General features: G+C 38.4%; 1 protein-coding gene and 1 long non-coding RNA gene across 2 annotated transcripts; one reads left to right on the forward strand and one right to left on the reverse strand.

Annotated features, from left to right (window-relative positions):
* The first annotated feature begins 9,628 nt into the window (after positions 1-9,628).
* On the forward strand, positions 9,629-20,727 carry cavin4a (caveolae associated protein 4a). Its single transcript, XM_038287701.1, has 2 exons — positions 9,629-10,193; positions 19,791-20,727. Exons 1-2 carry the CDS (start codon positions 9,786-9,788, stop codon positions 20,340-20,342), a joined length of 960 nt encoding a protein of 319 aa, XP_038143629.1. The 5' UTR covers positions 9,629-9,785; the 3' UTR covers positions 20,343-20,727.
* LOC119785207 lies at positions 14,790-16,646 on the reverse strand. The gene is made up of 3 exons (XR_005281022.1): positions 16,573-16,646; positions 16,307-16,402; positions 14,790-15,783 (listed from the first exon to the last, which is right to left on the reverse strand). It is a non-coding gene; the product is annotated as an uncharacterized LOC119785207 (long non-coding RNA).
* Positions 20,728-26,768: the final 6,041 nt, after the last annotated feature.

Genomic DNA, 26,768 nt, shown 5'->3' on the forward strand with positions numbered 1-26,768 from the left:
AAGACGTACCTACCCTAAGTCAACCGTTCAATCATAACATCCAAATTCTCTATGCTTGCATATTCCACCGGGGCCTGAGCGCCAAAGGCTGGATTTCTTGTTTAATAAAACTCTCTAAGTCCTGCTTGTCTTCTGTGTGTCTCTCTATGTTTAAAAATATCTACTGATTAGTTGGATGAAAGATATATCTATAAAATAAAGGCAGCCGGGAGCTATAAAAGGGAAGTTTTGATAGATCAGTTTTTTTTTGTACTCTTTCTGTAACCTTCATGAGCCTTTCTTCGTTAGCCATCCTGTTTAGCTTTAACTCTATATGCTACATAAGTTTATACAAAACCAATCCAATATGCCTAAATAGCTTTCAACTATTCAGAATTAGAAATTATTTATAAGTCATTCTTTGTTTTGGATTTCTTTGCATGTTTTCTGTCCACCTTTGAATTACATGTCTATGTTAGGAAAATAAATTGACATTAAAACTTTCTTTTAAGGACCTCACATGTTATGATTCCTTTCTTCACAAGGGGTCATTTAAAAGTTTTGAGGCTTTACAAAGAAGCATGTTTTAGAAAAAGCCGACCTCTATAGGTGCCTTCAAGTCAAACATCATTTTAACCACAATTTTAAACATGTGATGACTAGTTGCAATGTTGGATTTTGGGGGTATTCCTATTATTAATATGTCTGGAACAGTGGAAGAATGTGGTTTCCAGATTGTACTATGGAATTCAGCTTTCAAAACCAATGAATACTGACTACATCAAGAAAAAGTGAGAGGCTAAAATAAACTAACCAATGCCTACTGATACATGGGAAAACAAAGGCCAACTTCATGGCATCAAATGTTTGGTGGGTCTTTTCTTCACAACAATCCAGAAAAGACATTTGGGCATTGGAGATTCATGTTGGAGACCGTGCAGGACTGGGGGAGCCACACATGATCATATATTTTGGGCCTTCAATGTTATTAGATGCTTCTGGAAGAAGGTACACGATCACATAGAACATTTTTTTTTTTTTTAGTTAAGATTCCACTTTAATGTATCACTATGTATATGGGTGATGTACAAAAAAGGTTATAGAGAATAATGGCATGGAATATGGCAGCCAGTAAAAAAATAGTGTCACATGAAAATAGCTGAAAATGTAACCACCTATCAGTAATGAAAGGCTTTCTATTGAACATTAAATTTATATAATGGATGGCATTTTTCGTCAGGATACAAAAAATCAAATTTTTTAAAAATCTGGTCAAAATGGTCGCCATATGTAAAGCCTGTGAGGTCAGACTTCAAGTAAAACCAAATCCCTCCACCTATTAGCCTTATTTTAGGATACAGTAGGTGCTCATATAAGGTATCTGGTTGTCAGCCAAGCCTCTATTGCTTCCTGTTTCATCTTTGTATATTTTTATTTATTTACTCAATCACTTTTCTGTTTGCTTTCAATTTTTTTCTCTTCATTGGAATCGGTTGTTCGTTTTTCAAAGGTTAAATAACCAGCAAAAAAAAAAAAAAATTTTTTTTCTTAATTTGTAATGCAGTCCGGATTAATTATTCAAGGCGGTTCAGTTTCGCTCTGAGCATTCTTTACTTCTAGTCAGGCTCTCTGTCTTTCTATCTCCAGGTTGTCTTTTCATTGACTAAGCGCCTGGTTTCTACTTATTTTCAGCTGATTCTGAAGTGACTTCTCACAATGAGAACAGTTTGTTTGGTATGTTCATCTTGTGCAGGTCTCTGGTCTCTGTCAAAATAAAAAACATTTGTATTCACACCTGCTGCTGTATTGTTTGATTTATAACTTTCATTCTATGTATCCTGGAAAGTTAAATTCTTGACATTATTTTTCATTTCTTTCTCCCCATATAGCCTCTCTGATTGTTCCTCAGCTAAACAACAGGGCTGCTTATAAAGCCTGTGTTGTAGCTTTGGTAGTGCTTAAATTGCCCAACCAGTAAAAACCCTGCAATGCAAATAATGGTAATAATGAAAGTCCCCCATGCTCCATCATTTTTTTTTACATAATGGCTCCATGAACCTTGGGCTTTATTGGTCTACTTTCTGTGTTTTATCGCAGTTTTTATAGATAACCATTAAATGAGCTCATTTTAAATGGTTATAAAAGTTTATTGTTAATATGTCAGCCTCTGTTATAAATGTCTGCAGGTCAGTTGACTTGTTACCCTTGTTAAACTTAATCTCATAAATATACAATGGTCCCTTTACTAAATTTTGCACCTCTGCACAGATTATTCCATATAGACAGTACTTACCCACACTACCAGTTTCTGCCCTAACTATAGCAGAATATAGTATGCCTCCATGGTGTACTCTAATAAAACCTGAAAGGTCAGGACCCCTGATCAAACAAAACAAAAAGAAGAAACCTCATGTTTGGGTTTTGGTTCCTAGCCCACATGCAGAACACACATACAGAGACTGGGGGAAAAGTTCAAAGGTTTAATTAATAAATGGTACAGAAAACAGATCAGGGGGGTAATCAGGTCCAGGGCTGGTCACAACTGGATTACTGTTCTGGAGATTTGAGCAGAGCGACAGAAGGGGGAACCAGGAGGGTCCAGAGGCTGTCGGCAGGCTGAGGGCTTGGAGGAGGCTGAGCTTGGTTTAGGGCTTGCAGATTCCGGGTTTGAGTTTCCCTTCCAGATTCTTCAGGGAGCAGGTTGGCAGATCTTTGGCAGGTTTGGTTCTCCAGGGTTCTTCTGAGATCAGACAGACTGATTTCCAACAGAGAAAACTCTTCAGGGGGTTTCTGGTTTCAGGCAGGTTCAACCTGGGAAGCAGAGAAGACAAAATGGATCAGGTTCAGGTTCCGTAGTCAAAAGACTAGACAGACAGGTTGGCTCAGGGTTTGCTGTACCATAACTGACTAACACTCTGGCCCTGGAGTGTGGTCCTCAGCCCACTTAAATACTGGTCTCCTGATGAGCAGATAAGGAACAGCTGGTGAAGTCAGCTCCAGCTTCAGGAGATCCAATACGCTCTCTGGTGGAGAAAAGATAGACAGAACCCCAGATCCCAACAGTAAAACAAAACCCTAGGAAGAGATCCTCGGCGCCCTCTGGTGGGCAAGCCTCAGGATCCCAACATAAACAATGAATATTTTATTTAAAACCATTTAAAATAGCCTGATATTAAAGCAGCTGTGAAACATTTACCAGGGTTTTACAAATGGATGCTTGGTTGGTTCAATACATCCCCTGGATGTTTTCTCATTGTGCATGTAAAGGTCAGACAAAGAGGGGACAGTACCAATGCTTTATATGACAGAAACAATCATTACTCACAATCTACATGAAGCACAGTTTATAAGCAACACTATGACCCCTCAAAAAATCCAATTGACTTTATAGTCAGGTGGAGTGTTTGTTTTTTCTTCAGTTGCATCATTTAGCAAGAGTTAAACCTTTTTTATTTTCAATAAAAAAGGTTTAAATGTTTCAATCATCAATCTTTCAATCATCTTGACCTGGAGAACTTTTGTGATCTTCTCTTGGTGTCTCCTAGTGGAGCCTATATCACCTTTAGCTTGTCCTGAATGGAGCTGCCAGTCCTTAAAAGTTAAATCTTTATAACTCCTTGCTCTAGCTTCCTGATTATTTCAGGACAGATTTCAAACATTCACTGTTTCATTTTAAAATATTTTAACAAGATATTATTATTATTTATCTCAGCTTTAAAGTGTTTATGTCTATTAAAGTACCTTGAAAGCATTAAGGCATTAATGCTGGGGTGACCTGACCTAAAGCTTCCTATGGACTTCAACCAAACCTTTGTGAAAGCAAATACAAGACAATTATGTTTACTTTAACAGTTTCAGTGCTTTTAGAGTTTTGTTTTCATGAGCTTTAAACTCCTAATTTGAATTTGTTAAAGTGCTTCATGAATCAATACATAAAAATGAAATACATAAAAAAACAAAAGGCAGCAGTATCAATACTGTTTGTTTCACTTTTTAAATCTAAATGTCCAAACAGTGATATGCCTAAATTAGTTCAAATGAATTTTTTAGGAGGAGACCAAAAAGGAAAAACACCTCACAACAGCTATTTATTTGTGAAATCATCTCCAGAGGTTCTAGAGGAGTTCTCAGATTTTTTTTAATGTAATTTGCTATAATGTTGATAACCCAGCAGATGATGGCAGAAAAGATAACACTCTCCAAGAAAGACTTAAAGAAGATATGCAGCATCTTGATGCAAACGCTGAGGGAACTTGTCTTTCTTAAGTACAGTCTTCTCTGTATCTTCTTGTGGATAACTTCACAATTACATCATCAGTGGAGTCTCTTTCCCAGGTGAACACCAAGTTTTTACTCATGTGGACACAATTGTTGGCACCCCTCGTTTAAGCCTAAAGAAAACTCACAATGGTCACAGAAAAAACTTGAATCTAACAAAAGTAATACAAATAAAAATAAGTCAGACATTGCTTTTCAACTATGCTGCAACAGAATAATTATGAAAAATAAACAAATGAAACAGGCCTGGACAAAAATGATGGTATTTTGAAGTCTTGCATCAGAGAAGCTTGATGGTTGAGTGGCAAAAAAAAAAAAAAAAACTAAATTCGGTTTTAAAAAAAAGATTTTAAGCTTACTAGAGGGGGTTTTAGGCTTTTGTGAAAAAGAGCCAACGCACAAAACAGGAGATGGAAACACTTTTTTAAAATCAGCTCTGAAGATGCAAATGTTTACCTGATCAGCTGTTGCTGTTGAATGGAGATACACGGCTAATGAGACTTCTCTTAACAGGTATTTTGGTCAACTCCACATGACAAACTGGTCCAGTTGCCTCAGGATTGAAGGCTGCCTTATCCATACATCATATTTCAGCTTTAAAGGTGCTCCATAGGATTTAGGCCAGGGTCATAGAAGGTCACTTCCGAATAGTCAATTTTTTTTTCCTCTTAGCCTTTCATTGCTGTGTTTAGCTGTGTGCTTTAGGTCATTATCCTGTTAGACTGCATCTAAGACCAAATTTTCGGACCCTTGGCAGCACATTTCTCTCTAGAAACCCTTGATGATCTTTTCATTTCATGTAACCCAGGTTAAGTTTTTATTTTTATGATTCATATATGTGCTTGTTATACCCTAATATTACCTGCCTGTGATGAGTTAAGGCTAATGTTTTCCAAAGAACTGTATCTAATTAGAACAGCTCTTCTGTCAGGATGAAAAATAATGATCTTCATTATGTACGCAACAAAGATTTGGGAATGAAATCGGAGCACAGCACGGTAAGAGTGAATAATTCTTAGCAGAGAGCTCTGGTAGTGTGCATTTGGATTGTCATTGACCTAGAAGACTGTGTTACTACAATAGGGCTGGAGCAAGTGATGACTCCTCATTTACAAACAACATGTATATGAGATGCAATGATATGATGATATTGCAAAGTGTGACCCTGGACGTGTGTAAAATGCTTCTTTGACTATTTTTCTGGGCTGACTTTCACAGGAAGGAACCCCAGTGGTAATAAAATGCTGTAAGTCTTATAAACTCTAAACCTGTTAAAACACTTCTCATATTTATTTAATACACATACATAAAGTGTTATTTAAATTATCTCCTCTTAGGAGAGAGTCGGGGAGAGAAAGCTTGAAGGTGTAAACACACAAAGTTTCCCATTACACCTATGCCAGATGAAGAAAAGCAGCTCCAGAACATGACTTAGCCTCCTCCATGTTTCAAAGTAGGTACAGTTTTCTTTTCTTAATAGGCTTAATTTTTCCATTTGCGAACATAGAAATGGTGTGTCTTTGTAAAAAGTGCAATGTTTGTCTCATCTGTCCATAAGACATTCTTCCAGAAGCTTTGTGGCCTGTTAACGTATAGTTTGATAAATTCCAGTCTCGATACATTTTTATTTTTTTTCAACAATGATGCCCTCCTCAGACATCTACTACAGTATTAAGTCCACTTAAAAGAATGTCGGGTGGTGTGATATGACACTGATGTTACTTGAGCTTCAAGGATATCTTTAATACTGTATCTTTAGAAGTTCTCTGGCTTTTTTGTTACAATCTATATTTTCTATCTCTCTGCTTTGTCATCAACTTCCCTCCTGTGGCCATGTCCAGGGAGGTTGGCTACAGTCCCATGGATCTTAAATTTTGGAGAAAAAAAATTCAACTTTAGTCACAGGAACATCAAGCTGCTTGGAGATGGTCTTATGACATTGATCTTTAACATGGTTATCTATATCTTTCTCTCTTACCAAGACAACACTTTTCTTTGTTTCCTCTGGTCTATGTTGAGTGTGGTACTGTATACACCATGTCACCAAAACGCACAGTAACTACCCGAAGCCCAAAATATAGGCTTGCTGACTGATTGTAGACACCTGTGGTGCTAATTAGTGGACACCACTTGAATTAACATGTCCCTTTGATCATGTTATGTTCAGTCTTTTCTAAGGGGGCCCTTTGCTCCTGGCCTTTTTCATTAGTTTATTTTTTTAATTATTTTGTTGAAGTGGTTAAAAAAAAATCAGACATCTTTGTTCTTTTTTATAAATGTTTTGGATTACTTTTGTAGGATTCAAGTTATTTCTGTGACCATTTTTTTCTTCTCCTACGATGTTAATAATATTCTTTTCACGATTCAGAACAGGAGACCCAGTATTCAAGACCAGATATGCAGTGGGATAACTCAAAAACCATTTATTAAATCTGGTTTTCAAGCTCCGTCCATGCCTAGAGAACGAGGTAGGATCCAGCCGGTGGGCAGCCAACAAGATGCGGTGGGTGCCACCTAGAGTGTTCCCGGAGGCTGCAGCCCCACAGAACATACAGGAGTCTGAAGCCAGGTCAGGGACACAGATCAGAACAGGAACAGGCAGGGTCAGTGGTTGAGAAGTAGGTCAGGATCATGAAATCAGGAAAACCAAGGAACTCTAAAAACAGTCTCACCACTAGCTAGAGAGAACAAGACTAATGCCCAGATAACTGAATGTAAGCCCCTTAAATAGAGGCAGGAACAGGTGGGCAGAGATAAACAGGTGAATGGAATAAGTAATTAAGCCAGTTATTGCCAAGATCATGCCAATTCTACTTTAAATTTAGGATCAGATTATTTGATCAATTTCACACAATGTCATAAAGCATTTCACTGGCTTCCTGTACTCAGATGAAAAAAAAACAAAAAACAGAATGAGGACAGAATTATGTTTAATTATAGTTGATACATTTGTAAGAAACTTCTGTTAGCCATAGTTTATAAGGATACATTTCCTTTTGTTAGCTCTTCGGCCTCAAAATAAGAGCTTTCTGATGTCCTCCCGGTTGTCTTTATTGCTTTGAAAGGTTTAAAAACGGTTCTGTAGCCCCTTACATCACCTGCATAAATAGGTATCTTTCCACTGAAACAAGCTAGAATCAGGATAATTCGAGAATATTTGGGAGTTTGTGGATTAAAAACAAGGACAAATTAGGTTGTTTATGGCCTTCAGCCATTATTATCAAACCCCACCCACATGTGTCAAAGAAGGGAGCACATCATTAATTGTCTAATTAAAAAATGCTGTCTGCAAAAGCTGGACCCAAAGTCATTACCTACCTTTACCAACACCCCCCGCCCTCATGGAAATAAACCATCGAGTTTATGTCTTGCGTTTCAGCTGGAGGAACGGGGGTCTTAGGCATGCTGGCCCGGTAAATATATATTTAAAGACTGGAGGTGAAGGGGTGGAGGAGAAGGAGTGGGAGGACGGGGAATTCAGGGACAGCAGCAGCTGCTGAGCTCAGTCCAATGGATCCAAATTACAGCACAGTTAAAGAATTACCAAAAATCTCATCTTTAAGTGTTGAGAAAAGTTCTGATCAAGAGAAAGAGTCTCTGAAAGCACAGACAGACAGCTTAATGCACCCGGTTCTATGCAAAATGTCCTTGTATTTGAAATAGTTCTTTTAACATGGTCTCCATGGTGTTTAGAAGAAACAAACCTAGAACTTCACAGATCCTCCACCATATTTAAATCTGATTTTCCACAATTCACTATCTGTTCCACCCAAATTAACCATGCTTGTTCCTGAAAAACTCAACCTTAGTCTCATCTGAGTAAAGCCCAAAAGTGATGTTAAAGTCCTGGTAGAATTTAAAAAACCCGCCATGTTTACGTTTTAAATGATACAAGAGGAAATGCCCACTTATTGTATGCCTGTGTTTACCATCTAACTTTTGTTATAGAAACCTAGGATCTCCATGATGTCACTTTTAGTCATAGTCAGAGGCCAGGTGACACTGATTGCATGGTAGCCCTAATTCTTCTGTCAGACTGCCATAGATCTGCTATGGTTACAGCGTAGCTTGCCATAGTAACGCTGTCAGGATGTGACCTCATGTGTAAAGTATCTGCTGTGTGCAGTCAGGTCTTCTCAATGCATCAGGATGCCTGCTATCAGCAAGTTTTAAATTTCTCGGCTGTCTTTTTTATTGTCAACAAGGTTCTTTAGACATAAATACACAGATCATGTTAGCATTCTGAGAGGCATTCAAACAGTTGTCCTTAATATATGAAAACTTAACAAGCTAAGCAAGATAATAAGAAAAAAATATTTTTGGCTTTTTCTCACTAATAAGGTTCAAAACACATGTAACTTTTTGGTTGGTGTATTTTTATTTTTTTTCCCATTTTAAGAAGTTCCTCAGTTTAATACATTTGATGGCTCTATAATTTACTGCAGCTATCTTTTCAACTCTCAAAAACATGACATTTTAATCAAAGGGTGGACCAAGAACAGTTTGGCAACCACTCACCTAAGAGCAAAAACATTTTGCAGTTCAAGCTGCAATAATAGATTCTTTTTTTTGTTTTGTTAACAGGAGAAACATGAGTCTGAAAGAAGCTGTAAAAAATGAGTTTCCACATTGTTTAGATGTGTGTTATTTTTAACCAAAACAAAACTCTGTTTCAGGATAAATATAAACATAAGTCCTTTCTTTACATGAAAAATCTGATTACATATGTCTTAGGGCACATTTTTATAGATAATGGTGGCAGATAAAGAATTGTTTTTCCCCTTCTTTTTTCTCTCATAGCACCAGTCTTCTTCAGAATAAATAAATCTCTGTGTTTAGTGTGTCGGGAGTTAAAGCCATCTGATTCTCCCTCTCTTGCTTTGGAACTGTCAGTCATCTCTATAAAGAGCTTCAGATCTCAATCTCAGTCAATGTTTGGACTCTGCTGCCCAGGGGAAAGTAAAAAGGGCAGAGCTACAGAGTCTAATCCTCTAAAAAACATTCCCGCTCTGAGTAATCAGAACAGACAACTGGAGCTTCCCTATATCTGTCACTGCAGAAATACAGAAACACTCATGAGCTCTTGTTGATATACTTGTTTTACAGCTGGTCGTATGAACATAAGTGTAAAAACCAAGAGGAGGACTTATGAATCACTGTATGGTTGCTTCCATCGTCCAGTGCTTTGCATCTTCCTGAAATGTCAAAGTGTCCTCTTACACCAAGGTTCTAATTTTAGCTTGGGAGTGAGGTTCGTGAGAGTACTGACGCTCCCCTCAAAGTTTACTGCATGGCCCACATCCAGTGGAGATCTGAATCAGGACCCTTTGGTATTTTGACACCTATTTTTAAAGGGGGGGTAGGTGGAGTTTCCCTTCTCTGTCTCACTCGCAGATCTGAGTTAGGGTCACTGCAGTTGGGTGTTGCCACTCCCTTCTCCAGCTGGTATCCCCAACGATCCTCACTGAAGCCTCCTGACTAAACCTGCAAATTTACACCTTCTGCTAAAGTTTTCCCAAAACATCCAAATGGACCAGCACAAGCTTCGCTCAGTAGGCGTCCAGGAGAAGTTGGAGATCGTCGGGGTGGAAGATGAGGCCGGCAACCCCATCAGTGCCCTCACCATCCTATCTCTGCTGGAGCGCGTAGCCGGCATCATCGACAATGTCCAGTCTTGCCAGCAGCGCATGGAGGAGCATCAGCTGGAGTTGGAGAACAACATCAAAACCATCCAGGGCGATGTCCTGAAGCTGGCTAAGGACCACAGCGACACCAGCGGCACCGTGGAAAAGCTCCTGCAGAAGACCCGCAAAGTGAGCGCCAATGTCAAGGAGGTCCGCAGTCGTGTTGAGAAGCAAAATGTCAGAGTCAAGAAGGTGGAATCAACGCAAGATGAGCTGCTCACCCGCAACAAGTTCAGAGTTGTCATCTACCAGGTAAGAGGAGATGCTAGGAGTGTTCATTGACCTGTCATCATGCTCTTTTGTAACCAGAGTCTATAGCTGTTGACTTCTGGGGGTTTCTTTCTTTCTAATTGTAGTGCTACATTCGGCACATCTAAAAAAAATTTATTCTAATTTAGGAGTGGCCAATTCCAGTTCCCGAGGGCCTCTATCCTCCATTTAATTCAGGTGCGTTGGACAGAGGATAAATCTAATAGCTACAGGATACTGGAGTCACCCACCTCTGGTCTAACCTATAGCCTGAAAACTCACCTTACTGTTGTAAGCTCAAGTCTGCATCTTTAGTCAGTGAAGAAGTTTGATCTGTTTTCCTAACACAGGAGCAAGAGGAACTATGGATGTGGAAAAAAGAAAAATCGGGTTAGATCTTTACTTGGATGAACTATGACTCACATCATTAGGCAGCCGATGAAGGGAGCTTAAGAAACAGATGAGAGATGAAGGGCGGCTGAAGATCAAACTCTTAAGAGCCCTTCACTCTATAACCCTTAATAGAAAAAGCATTATGATAGGAGCCCAACTAAAGATCTTAATCAGCCTAAAAAAAAACAGGAAAACAAGGTGAATCACTGTAGCATAACACTGAACCACCCAGTTTGGAGCCATTACAACTTTCACGATTTAGTATGCCAAGAATATTGCCTGTTAACATGAAAGTTTGAATATCAATCAAAAGCATGTTTTTCATCTCCAGATGGGGACAAGTTCTGATCTGTAAGAGTCTGAAAAAACCTGGTCTGCATGCAAAGAGGGTTGATGTTGAAGAGATGGATGGGCTTTATAAGGGGATTTAATTGGACCGTCGTGAAATTTACTTTGGAGGCCGCTGGTCCAGCATTAAGAGAAGCTGATCGGGCTTTTTGCCGACGATCAAAGGGGGGTTGGATTACGTCTAACAGGAGAGTAGTGTTAGATTTTTAATCAGAAAGAAGATCAGACAGTTTAAGGTAAACTGCTTTTTGGATGCTGTAAGATTTGAAAAAAATTCTACCAAATCTATTAAAGAAGAGATTATATCAAACTCTCTCATGCTGATATATCAAAGCTGCCAGTTTTATTCCCAATATATGTTCTAATTTTAGTCCATTTCAGGGAAATTTTACAGCCTACACAGGTTAATTTGATAATTTCCTCTGGACCAGAAATCATTTGTTCACTGTTCATATACAGCTTCATCAGCAAATCAACACCATCACTAAGATGGATCTGTTGCATCAGGTCAGCAATGTTTGGACCTTGGCAACAGCCAAAAACAGCAAAGACATGTCTATCCTGACAGTTTCTACAGTATTTTAATGAGAGATAAATATGAATGCAGAAACCAAGAGTGATCATAGAGGCAGACAGCTTTCCTTCCCAGTTTGTCTCAACTGGCCTGTTTCTAATATGTTTTTTTAGTTTTATTTTTTGGAAGTGTCAGATCCTTCTCAAGAGCTGATAGATATTATCAGTTCATTTCACACCTCTTATTTTAAATAGTCAGTTTCTCAAGAAGTAAATGGTGGAAGAATGCATGGCATATAATTTTCGTCTGTGGTAACAGGTGAAAATATAGATTTGGTGTTATTCTAATGTGTCAAATGAATGTGGAGCTTTTTAGCTGTGTCTTCAGTGAATGTTGGGAAAGCTGTGGGAGTATCGGATGCTGCAGTCTGAATTCTAGACCTGACTGGTCCCAGTATAAAATCAAAGCAGGTTATTGGTTAAAATCAATCAATACTCCATCAGTGTTTCTGCAGTGTCTGGTGTTCATGGACAGAAACTAAAGGTATACAGAGGAGGATGTTGGGTTGTAGAATGCCAGGGTCTAATCTCTGTATGAAGGTCTTCTCTCAGGGTCTTTGGACCATAACCAGAGGTTCACAGCATAATGTTGAGGGGAGGAGATGGTGTTTCCAAAATGAATCCAGGTGAAGGATTTGAAGCCTCTTACTGTCTTTTTCAGGTTTGATGCTAAGGTGGAGTAGGAAATGGTAGACAGCTTGAGGGATCCACAGTAATGAGACAATTACTCCAGTCTATCAAGGTGAAGGTGTTGGCCAACAAGCTTTTAATTTACTGGTTCCTCAGTGACTCAATGCAATCAACTTGTCTCCTTAGTAAACTTTTTACCAATCTGACTTTATGATCTGATTGAACTGTCTCAATGAAGTACTTCAAGATGATGTGTCGTGAATTGGCGCTACATAGATACACTGAATTGAAAAAAGAATGTCTTTGTTCCAACCCTTACCTTTGGTCATGACAAAAATACAAGGAGATCTTGAAAAGTTACCTTGGAGATAAAGCAGGATTTTCATTACTCAGGCACACTTTAGAGTAGAGCTGCTGCACCTTTGCAGTCGAAATAATCAAATTAGTTTATTTGATAGAGATACCTACAAATCAAACATGCCTGCTGATCACTCTCAACATTTTGAGCAAGAGTCCATCCATCCTCCCATCCAGCTTCGAACACGCTTAATCCCAAGTGGGGTCGCGAGGGGTGCTGGTGCCTATCTCCAGCTGTCAATGGGCGAGAGGCGGGGTACACCCTGGACAGGTCGCTGGTCCATAGCAGTTGAGCAAGAGTCACATTTGCCAAATCAGTTTCACAAATGCTCAGAAATAATATATACAGTACTCTGATATGCAGATCAGTGGAAAGCCTGGGGTAAAGTGCCGCGCCCAACATTCTATTGACATGTGACAGTAGGAAGCCAAATAACTTCTCTTCCCATTGAGTCACAGTTGCCCCATGAGGATTCATTAGAGGAGGGGTCTTCAATACCAGTCCCGAGGTTAGGTGCCCTGCACCTTTTAGATGCTGTCTCTGTTTCCACACCTGAATCAATTGGCTTAATTACCTCCTCTGTATGCAGTCAGGTTTTCCAGATTCCTGCTAATGGCCTAATTGTTTGGCTCAGGTCTTCTGAAGCAAAGACATATTGTTGAGGTGAAGCTGGAGTATAACCAAAGAAGCCTGCTGTAGAAGAATACCACATATGTCATCTCGTTAATACTGTTGTCAATACAGCAATCTTTCTTCAATTGGTTAACTTAAACTGAAGTTTATCTAAGCAGGTTGCTTAGCCAGACCACCGGGACACATCAAGAAGAAACGATGAAAAAAAATCGGATTTTCCGGATTTACTCAACTTATTAAGTCTCACTACAGGTGGTACTTTCCAGATCTCTCTGTCTCTCTTTGAGCTCTATCTCTTTAGTCTGAATTTTGCTATGTTTAAAATAAAAGGATAACCTCTCCTATTAGCATTTTGAACTTGATTTTCCACCTGGATCTGGGAATGTATCTGCCTTTCATCTGAAGTTAAAGCTCATTAATGTGCCGCTCTGCAGAGACCCATTTGGTCCTCTGTCCTCGCTGATGTCCAGATTTTCAGAATAGTAACTGGAGCTCTGTGTGCAGCGAACAGCTGCTGTGGATCCGTGACAGAGGGACCTATTCTGGGATTGCAGCATTCTCCTGCACTGCCAAAAGGGACAGGCCATAAACTGCTGTCACCTCGAGTCAGAGTCTGAGGCGGCAGCTCGGTACTTGGATCAATAGACAGCGAGAGGCGGCTGTCAGTCACCTGCTGCTGAGAACTGCTGTTAGCCTATAGCAGTGGTTTACAAACATAGTCCTCAGGATCCACCGTTCTGCATGTTAAAAGTGTTTCCCCGCCTCCTTACACCTGACATTTAACTGGGTGATTAACGGGCCAATAGATGCTGAGGAAGTAATGGAATCAATCAACAAGGTGTGTTGGCGGAAAACCAAATCTAAAACCTGCAGGACAGTGGGGACAAGGGCTGGAACTGACAATTGCTTTGCAAGAGCATATCTACAGATGAAAACATTTTTTAAATGTGAAATGCAAAATATTTATATATTTTTTCACAATTAGTGCATAATTACTACTCCAAGTGGGTTGTTCTGTCAGCTATAGGTATGTTTTAGAGTCTCTATACTCCAGTTAATGATTAATTAATTACTAAATTGGTTGACGATTATTTCCATGATTGACTAATCACGATTAATACGATTAATTGTTTCAGCCGTAATGGGGACCAAGTCTGAAAACCACAGTCCTAAAAGACATTAGCAGATTTAATAGTAAACAATTAATCTGCAGGTTAGTACAGCCACCAGAGGGCAGTGGAGGAATCATACAAGTAATTATCTTCAGGTGTTTAGTGTAGCTCAGTTTTATTTTTGTAACCTAAGTAAGTGAACCCGCTTTTTTAAGTTACATTCTGCCTTTTTTTATTGCGTTGTTGAGACGATACTTTTTAAGCCTACTTCAGACATTTTTTCACTGGATGAGAGCTGGTTCATTTACGTGGTTTGGACTCTTCAGAAATTAGATCCTTCTTTCAAGCAATTATTGCAGGCACCACCATGAACAGATTGGACTCCCTCTTGTCTCCCTTCTGCCACCAGGTTCTTTTGCTTTGGTTCATTGTTCAGATGCAGAGACTGTAGCATCAAGCTTATGCTGTGATGTAGAGAATGATGGCATCAACCTTAAAAGAAACAAATTCTTTCAATGTACATTTAAAACAGAGATTTATCCCATCCACATAACAATCTTGGCGGTTCGACTGTGTGATCCAAAACTGTAGCTGGATCCAGTCAGAATATATATTCAGGTGACGAACACGATTACAGCTTTGTTAACCAGGTTAACATGCCAAGGAGGCTTATGGAAGCTGATCTGCAGAAAGACAAAATATATGTGGCTGTAAATTAGATTTGGACTCTGGAAACTCATCATCTGAAAAGGCCAAACGTTTCATCAGGACAGTTTTAAAAACCAAACACTGGATGTTGTATTTAAAACAGTTCCTCTACAGTTCTTACCATCTCCTTGATATGCATCCATGTCACTACCAGAAAATCAAATCAAATAGTGTGCATGAAAAACAGAAAAGAGATGCAGACAGTATTAATAAAAAACACTGTTTGCTAATAAAAACAATAGCATGATCCATAAATACTGTTCAGATTCAACCTAATGAAGCAATTCTTTTTTCTTCCATCTACTTTTCTATTTGGAGTCAGTTTAGTCAAACAGTGTCTTTTTTTTTTTTTATCTTTCATTTACTTCCTTGGCAGCTGAGAAATGGACCAGAGTTTGATCTTCAACCAGAGGTGAAACCTCATCATTAATGGATGTTCTGTTCAGATGCTCCCTGTGGTTTTCTCAGCTCCACCTGATAACCCTCTGCGTCCAGGTTCAGCCCAGTTTGATCCCAGCAGTCCAACCTGTTTAGGAGAGTGTTGAGTTTCCTCATGACGGATGTTCTCTCCGTTATTCTGAGGCCTCCGTCCTTGTCCTAATATAGAGCTACGGCTGTGGTGATTTAACCAGGAGATCTGGGTTGAAGAGGCTGGAGGCTGAATGATGACAGTAATAAGAAAAAGATGAATGGCCGTTGCTACCCTTCCAGGGCTCCTTTATTCCCGTTGCTGTTCACAGGAACAGACTATACTGAAATGTTTAATTTTAGAAGAGCTAATGGCTTTTAGTCTGGGATTTTTTGTGGCGTGGGCCTGTGGGAAGTGATGAGCGGTGACCTGTAAACCACAGGTTGCATCAGAAAGCTTGTAGTTTTGCAGCAAATATTAATACAGTATAAAGAGACAAAAATTGCTATAAAAAGGGTTAGGGTTGAACTATTTTGCTTATATCAATAATATAGTTTATTGCAGTGTATTTTTCAACATTTTTCTTTTTTGATTGTTATGTATCATTTTGTGTAATACACTTATTAAAGATGTTTATGTTTCCCTGAGGCTTGTTTGCTTGCGGAGCTCTTTAGTTTTTGCTCTGATTTTTTAAAGCTTGGTGTTCCTGGTTCTCTCTTAATGAGCATTGATCATTTATTTATTTTTCTCAAAATCATAATATATATATTTTTTGTTTGCTATTCATAGATTTTTTATTTTTTTTTGCCTTCTATATATTGCTTAGGACAGCATGAGTTCCAAAAGTATTTAAACCCCTCTTTTCACATTATTTTTAACAACCAACAACTTTAGAGTATTGCTCAATCCATCATCTGAACATTGAGAGAGGATGGACCAACTGCACACCTACCAAGACATGGACGTCCAATTAAAGGACAGCAATGATAAGACAGCTTGCCAAGATGTTCACAGCTTAGAAAAGATGCAGAGATCTGCGGTCCAGGTTCTGATTGTAGAACAAGAAAAAAAAAAACAATTGGTAAGACAGTAAGTTTTATGAATTCTGGTTTCAAGTTAACTACAAAAATAAAATAAAGAGAGTAAACAAACTTCATAATGTGAGAGGATGCTAAATGTTTGGTTGAACGAAAAAAAAATGTTTTATTGAAAAATTACCTGATCGTCCTTGGACAAGCCCTCAACAGCATTGAGCAGGGTGTTGGCAGGATCATGCTGTGGGGAGGCATTACTTATGGAGACAAAAGGAAGCTGGTTAGAGTTGATAAATTCAGATAAAACATTTAAAAGAATACATTAGCATCTGCTAAAGACTTTAGCCTGGGGTTAAGGTTCAGCTTTTAAAGAACAACCACACTCTCCATCAAGTTGGAATTATTTCATTTAATGCGCCAATGAAAAAAGAGGAAAACTGTCCATCTCTAATTGTGCAAAGTTGGAGAAAAAACATTTTATTCCGCAGAATGTGCCCTTTAAAAAGTAGTGACAAGAGGTGCTGGATTTGCATAAAAACTCTGAAGGTCATTTATTCTTTTATGATGAGCACCAGACCACCTGGTGGTGATCATCTTCCAGTTAATCGCCACTTTGTGTTCGTCTTTCACACCAAAATCTCCTTATAGGAGCATGTATGGGTTGGAGGTTTCTGTTCATCCTTCTCTGATTTTCCATTCCTTTAATTTGAAAATGTTTTGTGTTTCTTCTTAAAAAAAAGTCTTTAGGATTTAATGAAACTATGCTTTTATGAACCTTGTGTTTAGAATGTCTAGAATGAAAATAATCAGATTAAGCCTTAAAACTTTACTTTTAGCTCTGTTTTATCAAAATTCATATTAGCTGGATCTACACTGACCTTCTAAAAAAGAAGAGATTGTCGACATCTGTTTACAGGAATATGAGACACTATGATGACTGAATTAATCCTTCCTCAGTAGGATTTATTCATTAATAATTTTATAGTGGGGATCACCTGTCTGCTTGAAATTAATTTAAAGTTATAAAATCTAATCCTTTGTTTAAAACTCTTAAAGCAGAAGCAGCTTCACCTCAGACCTCAACTGAAGTCGTTTCAGTTTAGGTTCAGTTTTCTTCCCCAGGTCAAAGGTGAAGCTATGTTGTGAAATACGGTGTGTTTTTATGGCACCGTGTCTGTGCGCTCCTATAATCTCCACCTCTGATTGTCTGAACTTCCTGTCGGTGACTCTTCCTCTTCATCACCTCTTGGGTTATTAATACATCCTCTGACCCAAATTCCCGGTCGCTGTAATTATGGTGTCATTCACCATATTCAGGCTCGCTCTGACAACACCTCCGTGATTAATGAGTGTGATCATTGCAGGAGGCCACAGCTTCAGCATGATTAACTCTCTTTTCACAGCCAAAGTCGTCTGTGGGGCGCAGCAGGTGAATTCTCCTGCTGCACCTTCTGTTACCATGATCACTTTGGCTCTTTTGAATCTTAAAACCTGCTTTTTAGATGCTGAAATGAGAGGATGATTAGAGGATGAATACCTGCCGAGGTTAATGTGCACTTTTAACACACTCTCGGCAGTCAGATTATTTCTGTAGGAATTATGAATACCTGATCCATTAATCCTCAGCTGTTACCAGATGGGGAGATTATTATTAACACTGGTCTGCAATTTTAGGAGCCAGCAGGTTCTTCTCTCAATGAGCTCCTCGTATATAAAAATAGAGAAACTTGATCTCATGATGATAGCTGAATATTCAGACTGTAAAAAGGGGCTATAGGTCAGGTCTAACAGAGCATCTCTGAGGATTATCATGTTTCTGTCCGAGCTGCCTTCGGTTTACTAAGCAGCAGAGTAATTTAACCGTAATGGATTGAAGAGATCAGATTCATCTGCACTCGGAGAGCTGAGCCGTCCGCTGAGAAAATGGCGAGTCTGATGTATGATAAGAGGACATTCAGATGGAACTGCATTAAAGGTGAAAGAATTGAGAAAAATCAAGGCTCACTAATCCGCTCCTTTAGATTAACATTCCTTTAAACAGGAATGTTTGGGGAAAATAAACTTTTTATTCAAACATAATCATCTTTTTTTTGTCATTTCAACTTTTGTAAATTTCAGTAAGTTTGTCTGTATGCAGACCATCCTTTGGGGAGCTGTAGACTATACCAGAAGAACCCTTAACCCTAGGAAGAGATCATTTTAGGGCCTTTTTAAAGGTCTTGCTTAGGGATAAATTGGGGTTGTCAAAGGGATTTGAACTTGCAGCTCTCCAAGGATGAAAACCCTCTGCTCTATCACTCGCTCACAAAATATAATGGTAAAAGATATTTTTTCATTTGAGAGATTTTTTTTTCATTGTGTTGCTGAAAATGCATAGATACTAGTTTGTTTTAACTAGATATTTACCAATCTAGTTTTTTTTCCAATCCAATTCTAATACCGAACTCCTGAGCTGAGCGTATCTGCTGATGCAACTGATCTGATTCAACTGTTGGATGAATGACCCATATCTTGCCTTTTGAATGACTTTGATATAAACATAAAAAAAGGAGTAATGTACTTTATATTATTCATAAACAAATAAGCAGCAAAAAAAAAAAAAAAAAAGACATACAAGTCCAAATGACCTGGAATGGATTTCATATATTCGATATAAAATCACATATATCTGATCCAGGTATCGGATTGGTGCATCATTATTTTACGTTTTAGTCATTTATTAAATACATTTTTTAATCCTATCAACCACTGAATCCAAAATAATTTGTACTCCAGTTAGATTTAGATTTAAAGGTATTTTTACCAATACTTAATTTTTTTAATTAATGGGTTATTGATGTTTTAGAATAGTTAGAAAGTCCTACGTTTTATATATAAAATAGAGAGTTTGTGAAGGAAATCAAAAAATAAAAGGAGATGGTGAGGTGGACATCCAACTTTCAAGGTTTGGAGCTCATTGAAACAAATGATCAAACGTATCAGAGTAAATATTTAAAACATAAAGAAACTACCAGCATTTATAAGAAGTGTGTGATTCTTGTAATGTTAACTAAGGCTTTCTAATGACATTTGAGAAAGTTCTAAATGTTTCTTGATGTGCACCTTTAGTACATATGTTTCATAAAACACTTAAGGAAATACAATTATTCATCGCCTTTCTACCTTTTAATACAGTAAATGCTTGTTATGCTTTTTGGTTAAAAACAACGTATTTTTTAAAATCTGTGCTGTAATTCATTGGAGCTGTAATTGGGCCTCAGTGTAATGTACTGTAGTTATTTCAGAGGTGTTAGGTCTGTCAAACATGTAATCTAGTTTTTGGTACATATATCTCTTCATGGTGTGAAAGTAATAAGATTTAAGACTTCACAATTAATGTTAAGCTCCTATTTGTTATTGCAGGGTGAAACGGAGGTTCCATCAGTGGCTGTCACCAAATCGCCCAAAGGACTTGGCCTTGAAGGTTTGGAGATTGAGCCCGATGCCTACGACATCCCTGCAGACCTCTCCTCTGATGAAGAATACCTGAGGGACGAGGAGCCTGATCCCTCACGAGCTGCACGGATCAAGAAATCCATGGTAAAGAGCACTGAGACCCTGAAGGCTGCCTTTTCCAAAGAAAACATGAGCAAAACTAAAGACAACCTGGGCACCAAGTTCCACCACCTGGGCGAGAAGGTCATGCCTCCAGAGAGGAGGGAGAAGATGCACCAGGCAGGGGAGAGGCTGAAACAGTCCGGCGAGCGTCTGAAGGAGAACATCGCCAAGAAGGCTCCGAACAAAGAGACCTTCCGAATCAAGCTGAAGAAAGAGAGGGCCGTCGCTGAGGGCCAGGAGGGAGCCGATGCAGAGGGAGAGCTGGCCGATGCCAAAGAGGAGAAGCCTCAGAGCTCTACGGAAACTAAAAGGGAGGGACCAGTGGAGGAGACCGGTGCCACCAGAGTACCAGAATAGCAGAAAACTTCTCTAAATAGGAACCAGGACACTGGAGGAAGGAGCTTTGAGATTTTAGATGGTTGTTTCAATGAGTAAAGTTCAAGAGGAAGGGGCAGAATCTTAGAGAAAAAGTTATGAAATGTGTGAACTCAAGCAATCAGATGTTGGTTTTTTGTTTTTGTTAAACATCTAAAACTGTGAGTAATCAAGATTGTGGTTTGGTGGGAAGTTTCTCAATAAGCTGAATTTATCTGAAGGAATTGGAGAACAGATGCTGCATTATTGCAACATGATTGAAGGAAAATTGATGAGCTTGGAAAGAATAATGAAGGTTGGTGCTTGCATAAAGGCCCTGTCACACCTTGATGATTTAGCCAGCATATGCCTGACATACGAAAAATCTGTCGAAAATGCTGGCATACATTTGATACGATACGGAGACGTTTTGTATTTGTAAGTTATGAGCACGCTGAAGAACGCTGAAACTCGCTGGCACACGTTGATATAAGGCTACTACGTTGGGAAATTTTAAGTATGCCACCTTATACCATACGTAGGGTATAAGTTACAGGTAAATTATCTGATTGGTGACAAACGTTAAGTATAAGTTACGCATAAGTCATGCCGTCTAGCTTATCCAAATGCGATGAGTAACTTATGCATAACTTATGAAGAACTTATCTCCAACAAATGAACGTATTTGATGTGTTCCAGACGTTACGCGGAACGTGTTTCCATCTTATAGCTACTGTTTAATGGAGTATTGGGAGCGTTTGGGTATAAAAGGGGTTCAAAGGAGGAAAGTGTCAGTTCTCCTCCAGTGTGGATCCCCATCATAGGGTGAGCGAGAAGGTGAGTGTGTTGGTCACAACCAACACACTTCCTAGCAGACATGACACTGAATCTGCGGCAACTACAAACCTTTTTTTTCTTTTTATTTATTCTTTTTTTGTTGGCAGGCGGTTGATACCACGATCAAAGAAATCTTTTTATGCAGGCAGGGCGCCTCCTGGTGCTTTGCTGCCCACCTCAGGACACTTGCTTGTGATATTTCATGGGCATTACGCTGTCGTGTGTAATGTATAAGTTAGGCTGTTGTTGGAAATATGCTCAGTTCATTATGAATACTCTATGTATACAACCAAAATTGAAAAAATACATAGAGTTCAGCGTATGTCAGCGTTTTAGGAGATTCTGGGACGTCAGGCATATGCTGGCTAAATCGGCAAGGTGTGAAAGGGCCCTAACAGTTTTCTGTCTAGATGTACGAAATCCTGCACAAACTTCAAGTTTTGGAGGGTGAAATTGGCTTCAGCTGGTCTGATGTCAGACCGGTTTCTGTCTCTAAACTACATCAGCCTTAGCTTTAGGAAAACAAATGACAGAATACAAAGAGATTTAACAACCAAGAAGTTGAAATACCATTCATATCACTTTGTTAAATAAAGGTGCTGCTATAAGCAATGTGCTTGTAAACAGGAAGATTTTAACATAAAAACTTATTTTTTGATTTAATGATGCACCAAAATAAAATTTCCCATAGTTTTATTAAGATTTTTGTGACAAGAACTGTTAGAAAAGTTCAACTTTAGAGTAACACATCCCACTGTGGAGCAGCAGTGACCCCATGCTGACTGTAATTATTCATCTGGAAGTCAACAGCTTTAATTTTAGCTTTACATGATTGTTAAAATCATGGCTCCTTTCAATTACCTGTTTTTTTTTTTTTAAGTGCTTCCAGAACACTGTGTGAATTCACCTGACATGATTACTGAGTTCACCGCTTTGATTGGACGCTTTCTAATCTTCAGTCATCGAATTCTCCAAACCCATCCGCAGTCTAACTCCTTACATTAGGAGAGAATCTTTCGATGTGATATCATATTCCTGTTTTTTATACTGCTGCCATTCATCTTTTGCAGTAGAAAGTTATTTAGGTTTGATTATTTTCTAATTTTTTTTTATCACATTTTAGATTCAACATCTTTTCTGTTTTATTATAGTTAATCAGAAAATCCAAAATTCTCAGCTTCTCTTTTACTGTATTTTTTGTGTTTTGATTTTGTATAAATACATGTCACCTGACAGATCAAAAAATAAAGCTGTGTTATGCGTTTCTTTTTGTAACAGATTCATTTTATTTCTAACAGATCTCTTTTTGAAAAGAAAAAAAAAAGACCAGAAAAATTGGATTATAAAAAGCTGCATCTTAGATCTGAGCGGCCATTCAACCTCTATGTTTAGTGTCACCTACAGTAGTGGTTAGATGGCTGCTGAGTTTCTCATTCATTGTCCAGTTTCTATTATCACTCTCCTTTCCATTTGTTTGGTTCTTTGTATGTTTGTCGATTGCTTTAAGAGGTTGTCTGGCTTGTTTGCTCTGTTATTTATTTGGTTTTTGGTGGTTTTAAATGGCTTGTTTAATTTTTTAATCATTAGGTTAATGTATTAGTTGCCGTTATTTGCTTTATTCTTCTCTTTAATCATGATCTCCTTTAATTTACACAAGCTATAAAATCAAATGATGTAATAAATGGGTCTTCCTTTGTGTTTTCACTATTCCTTGTTAATTTGACAAACAGTTTCTACCAGACTTATTGATATTTGGGGGGTATCAAATGCAGTGGTGGGATGTAACGAAGTACAGTAGATTTAACAATGGACACTTTCTTTTACCCCACTACAATTTACATGAAGTACCTGTCCACTACAAATTCTAATACTTTTCATTACATGTTACATTCAATTCATATTGTGATTTTCATTTATTTTGTTAGTTTTGTTTAAGAATTTGAAAGTAATCAAATGCTAGATGGAGACTGGTCCACTGAACAACTGAAAAAGCGAGCAGGTAACGTTGGCTCCGCCTCCCCCAACATGCATCTAAAATAGATTCAAGCACGGAGTGTCCGCCAACAGAATTGTGCAACCATGGCTTTATTTGAAAGACTTGTCCTTGTAAAACATAATTGAAATTCATTTAGAAAGTACTTTAAATACTTGAAGTATTTTTTAAAGTACTTTGTTACTTGTATTTACGTTCCGTTTCTGAGTACTTTTTTCACCACATTCAGCAAATAACCGCTTGCTTATCAAAATTATTTGGTGAAAACATTTTGATCAGATATAAGAAAAATGTATTAAGTTAAGAAATATCAGATCAAATTTTCTTCATTAATTTATCATTCATGAAGTTCATGTAAATCGTCAGATTGCTCAGAATTTTAGTGCTGGTAAAAGTTATTAAGCAAAGTAAAAATAAATTCAACCACCAATGTAGATATATTCAATTTAGGTTCTGTATATAAACAAGCCTCAGTTTTAATGCCGTCCCAAAAAAGACCATCATCTAGCCTTAATTCCTGGGGGATTTTGACGGCAAGTTTTGTTCGGCTTTCGAAAGTATAAAGAACACAGCAATATGCTCTGAGAAATCAAGGCCTGTCATTGTGGAAATCGACAACCAAAAACCGAAAAGCATAGATTTTTCTTTCCTCTCCCGAGCATTGAGAAACGAAAAATGACAAGCACTTAATGAAACACTAATTTTTTATATTTGTTTTTTTTTTTGCCAATTCCTTGTGGCATTGTTTTTTTTTTTAGAACTGAAAAATTGAGACAGATTCAGAGATGGTCTGGAAGTGTGGACTGAGCATGCTCAGGGGTCTTTGGACGGCACAGAGCGTGCTCAAAAAGAGGATCTAACTGAGCCGAAACTGAAAGGACCTGAGTGAGGAACAGCGCTGGGTGAATCTGCCAATGGAGAAACAGTAAAAGCACCTGGATGAGGAGAAGGGCTAGGTTGGTGGACATGTTTCTGTTGGGAGGAGCTGATTGTGTCATGAGGAACCAAGCAGGAACTGACATCCATCAGAGCAGAGCTCTCTAACCCCAAAATCCCACATCCTCCATCACCAGTGTTGTTTTTATCTTCAGGATTTGGGGGAAAAACATGGAAGAAATTTCACATACATGCATCAGAGTGCTACCTGTTTGATCTGTGGACGGTTTTCCATCCTTGCAACCAAACCAGCAGCAGGAGTGGAGTTTGGAGATGCAATCCACTTTTTAAATCTATCTTTGTGCTCCTCTAATTTATCCAGAAGTTCTACAATCGCACTTTTTCTCTCACTCCCAACTTGGTGGTCGGCCGCATATTTAGCATGCCTTCCCTGTAAATGCCTTTCCAAATTTTTTGACAACCTGTCTTACAAAGCAAAAATGCAGGCAATCCTTCCGCATTGATAATGAAAGCAAAGGATTCGGTCTATTTGAATCGTCTTTTCTCATCAGCTATCTTCCTTTTTTTCCCTTTGGAATCCACGGTCCGATACACACCCACCGCTTTTTTTACCTGGCACCGCGCCAGGCTGGTTGCAAGTCATGCCCACTGATCTCTATGGCTATAATGCAAATTATTGTTTACATTTATTTATTATACAAATGTTTACAGCACTGGAAAACATAATTCATTTTTGTTTGACCTCCTGCAAACCATATTAAAACAAACAAAAATAACAAAAATAAAAATTTATTTTTATAAATTTTTTAGAAAGCTCCAGCGAGCAGCAAGGGGGACGCCAAAAATGCCACATGCGGCTCTGGAGCCGCGGGTTGCCGCCGGGCTAGGTGAATCTGCCTGAGGAGAATGCTAAAAGGGTCTGAGTGAGGAGAGAGAAAACCTACAGGATCTGACTCTGGAGGGGAAAAATTAAGAAGATGACAAAGCAATAAAACAACAAGAAACCAGCACTGAGTGACTGCAGAGGTGGTGTATATATGGGGAACAAAACAAAGGGTGGGCTAATGAGCTGAATATGGAGCAGGTGTGAGAAGAACTAACTAAAAGGAAGCCAAGGGGAAGGAAAGAAGCACAAGGGGAAACAGAGAGTAACTCAAGAACTCAACACTACTAGAAAACAACTACAAAGACAAAGAATACAAGAAACTAAAAATAAACTTAGGGCAGAACCTTGACAGGAAAATCCCATCATGGACAAACGTGACGCACTTCATGCTCCCTATGGGTGCCACAATGAACATGAATGGTGCTGCTCTCTATGAAGCAGCATATTTATAGTCCAGGTCAATGACATAGACTTCAGCTTTGGATAAATTATTGTTCTCAGGTAATTGAACATCTTAAAAGCAAGAACTGCATTTTCTTTCAAGTCCTAATATTTAATACTTTGTTGAACCACTTTTCATGGCACAACCATAATTGAACATCCTCAAACATTAGCAGCAGGTCATTTACGGTACATAAAAAAACATTACCATAGATCCTCTTTTGTTTTTAGTAATGACAAACTTTTCTAGAATAAAAAAAGACAATCTGAAGCTTCATTGGGGAACCTACTCTACATGAAACTATATTTGATCCAGTAATATGACCCTTCTTCTAATGTTGCATCAACTATTTTTTTCAGGAAAAGTTAAAGGGGTTTGCCACTGGACTATTGTATTGTTTTTTTGTTGTTTTTTTAGTATTTAGCTTGTCTTTAATTTCACTAAATATTAATTAAGAAATTGGCATCAGGGGAGCAGTGCTACTTTGGATGAAAAGTTGTCTAAGCAACAGGCAACAATTTGAGCAAAAGTACACTTTTTTTCTTCCCAATTTCCTTATTGATCAAATCCCAGTGGTTTTAAGATAGCTTTTTTAGAGCAACATAAATGTTTTTTATTCAGTGCTATAAAACAGCACTTTCAGTTAGAGTCAAATAAATTAACTCAACTTGTTATTTAAAAAAAACATTCATATTGACTAGACTATAAAAATCCTGACCCTAAATGTCATGTAAATATTAACACTGTTAATATTCTCCCCATGTGTAAACCACCATCTGCTGTTTATGTCATTGATGTGTTAAAAACAAAAGTTTAAAGAACTTACATGTAATGAGTTTGTGCTCTTTACACTGTGCCTGCTGCTTTACTGTTAAGTTTATTCAGATACGGTGTTAAAAATGTAATTATAGTTGACCATACTGTCTTTTGTTTAGACAATATTTGCACCTCTATTGAACAGCTTCTTACTAACACTAGAAATACCAGGATTTTTCCGCCTACCTAGAACTTCCAGGGAGGGGTCAATTGTCCCGGCGGCTTTTCCCGAATACACTAATCACTCATTTTGTCATGGTAATGAGGCTGTTATGGGCCGTGTGTGGGGTGAGGGGTGAGGGGGTCACACCTCACAGTGGTAACAGCCAAGACAAACAGGGACAGACAGCTTCTCCCCAGTGTGTTACAGTACAGTTTTTCTCCCTTGGTTTGGCTCATTTCTTGAAATTGAGATGTCATTCTCAAAACATGGACAAATCCCAAAACTAATTTGCAGTTCCTCACAACAGAATGGCATTTATCATAACTTTCATCAAATTTCAAATGCTTTTGTATATGTCTCAATCATTTAGTACATCCTTGCAAATGGTTATGTAC

Source organism: Cyprinodon tularosa, unplaced genomic scaffold (assembly GCF_016077235.1).
Source record: "Cyprinodon tularosa strain WSP-4 unplaced genomic scaffold, ASM1607723v1 ctg243, whole genome shotgun sequence".
In the NCBI taxonomy this organism is placed as follows: domain Eukaryota; kingdom Metazoa; phylum Chordata; class Actinopteri; order Cyprinodontiformes; family Cyprinodontidae; genus Cyprinodon; species Cyprinodon tularosa.

What these genes read in the sequence shown, in the direction of transcription:
- cavin4a (XM_038287701.1), top strand. Translation starts at nt 9,786, where the DNA reads ATGGACCAGCACAAGCTTCGCTCAGTAGGCGTCCAGGAGAAGTTGGAG. An exon ending in TCAGAGTTGTCATCTACCAG is followed by an intron (nt 10,194 to 19,790) that starts GTAAGAGGAGAT and finishes TTGTTATTGCAG; the next exon opens with GGTGAAACGGAGGTTCCATC.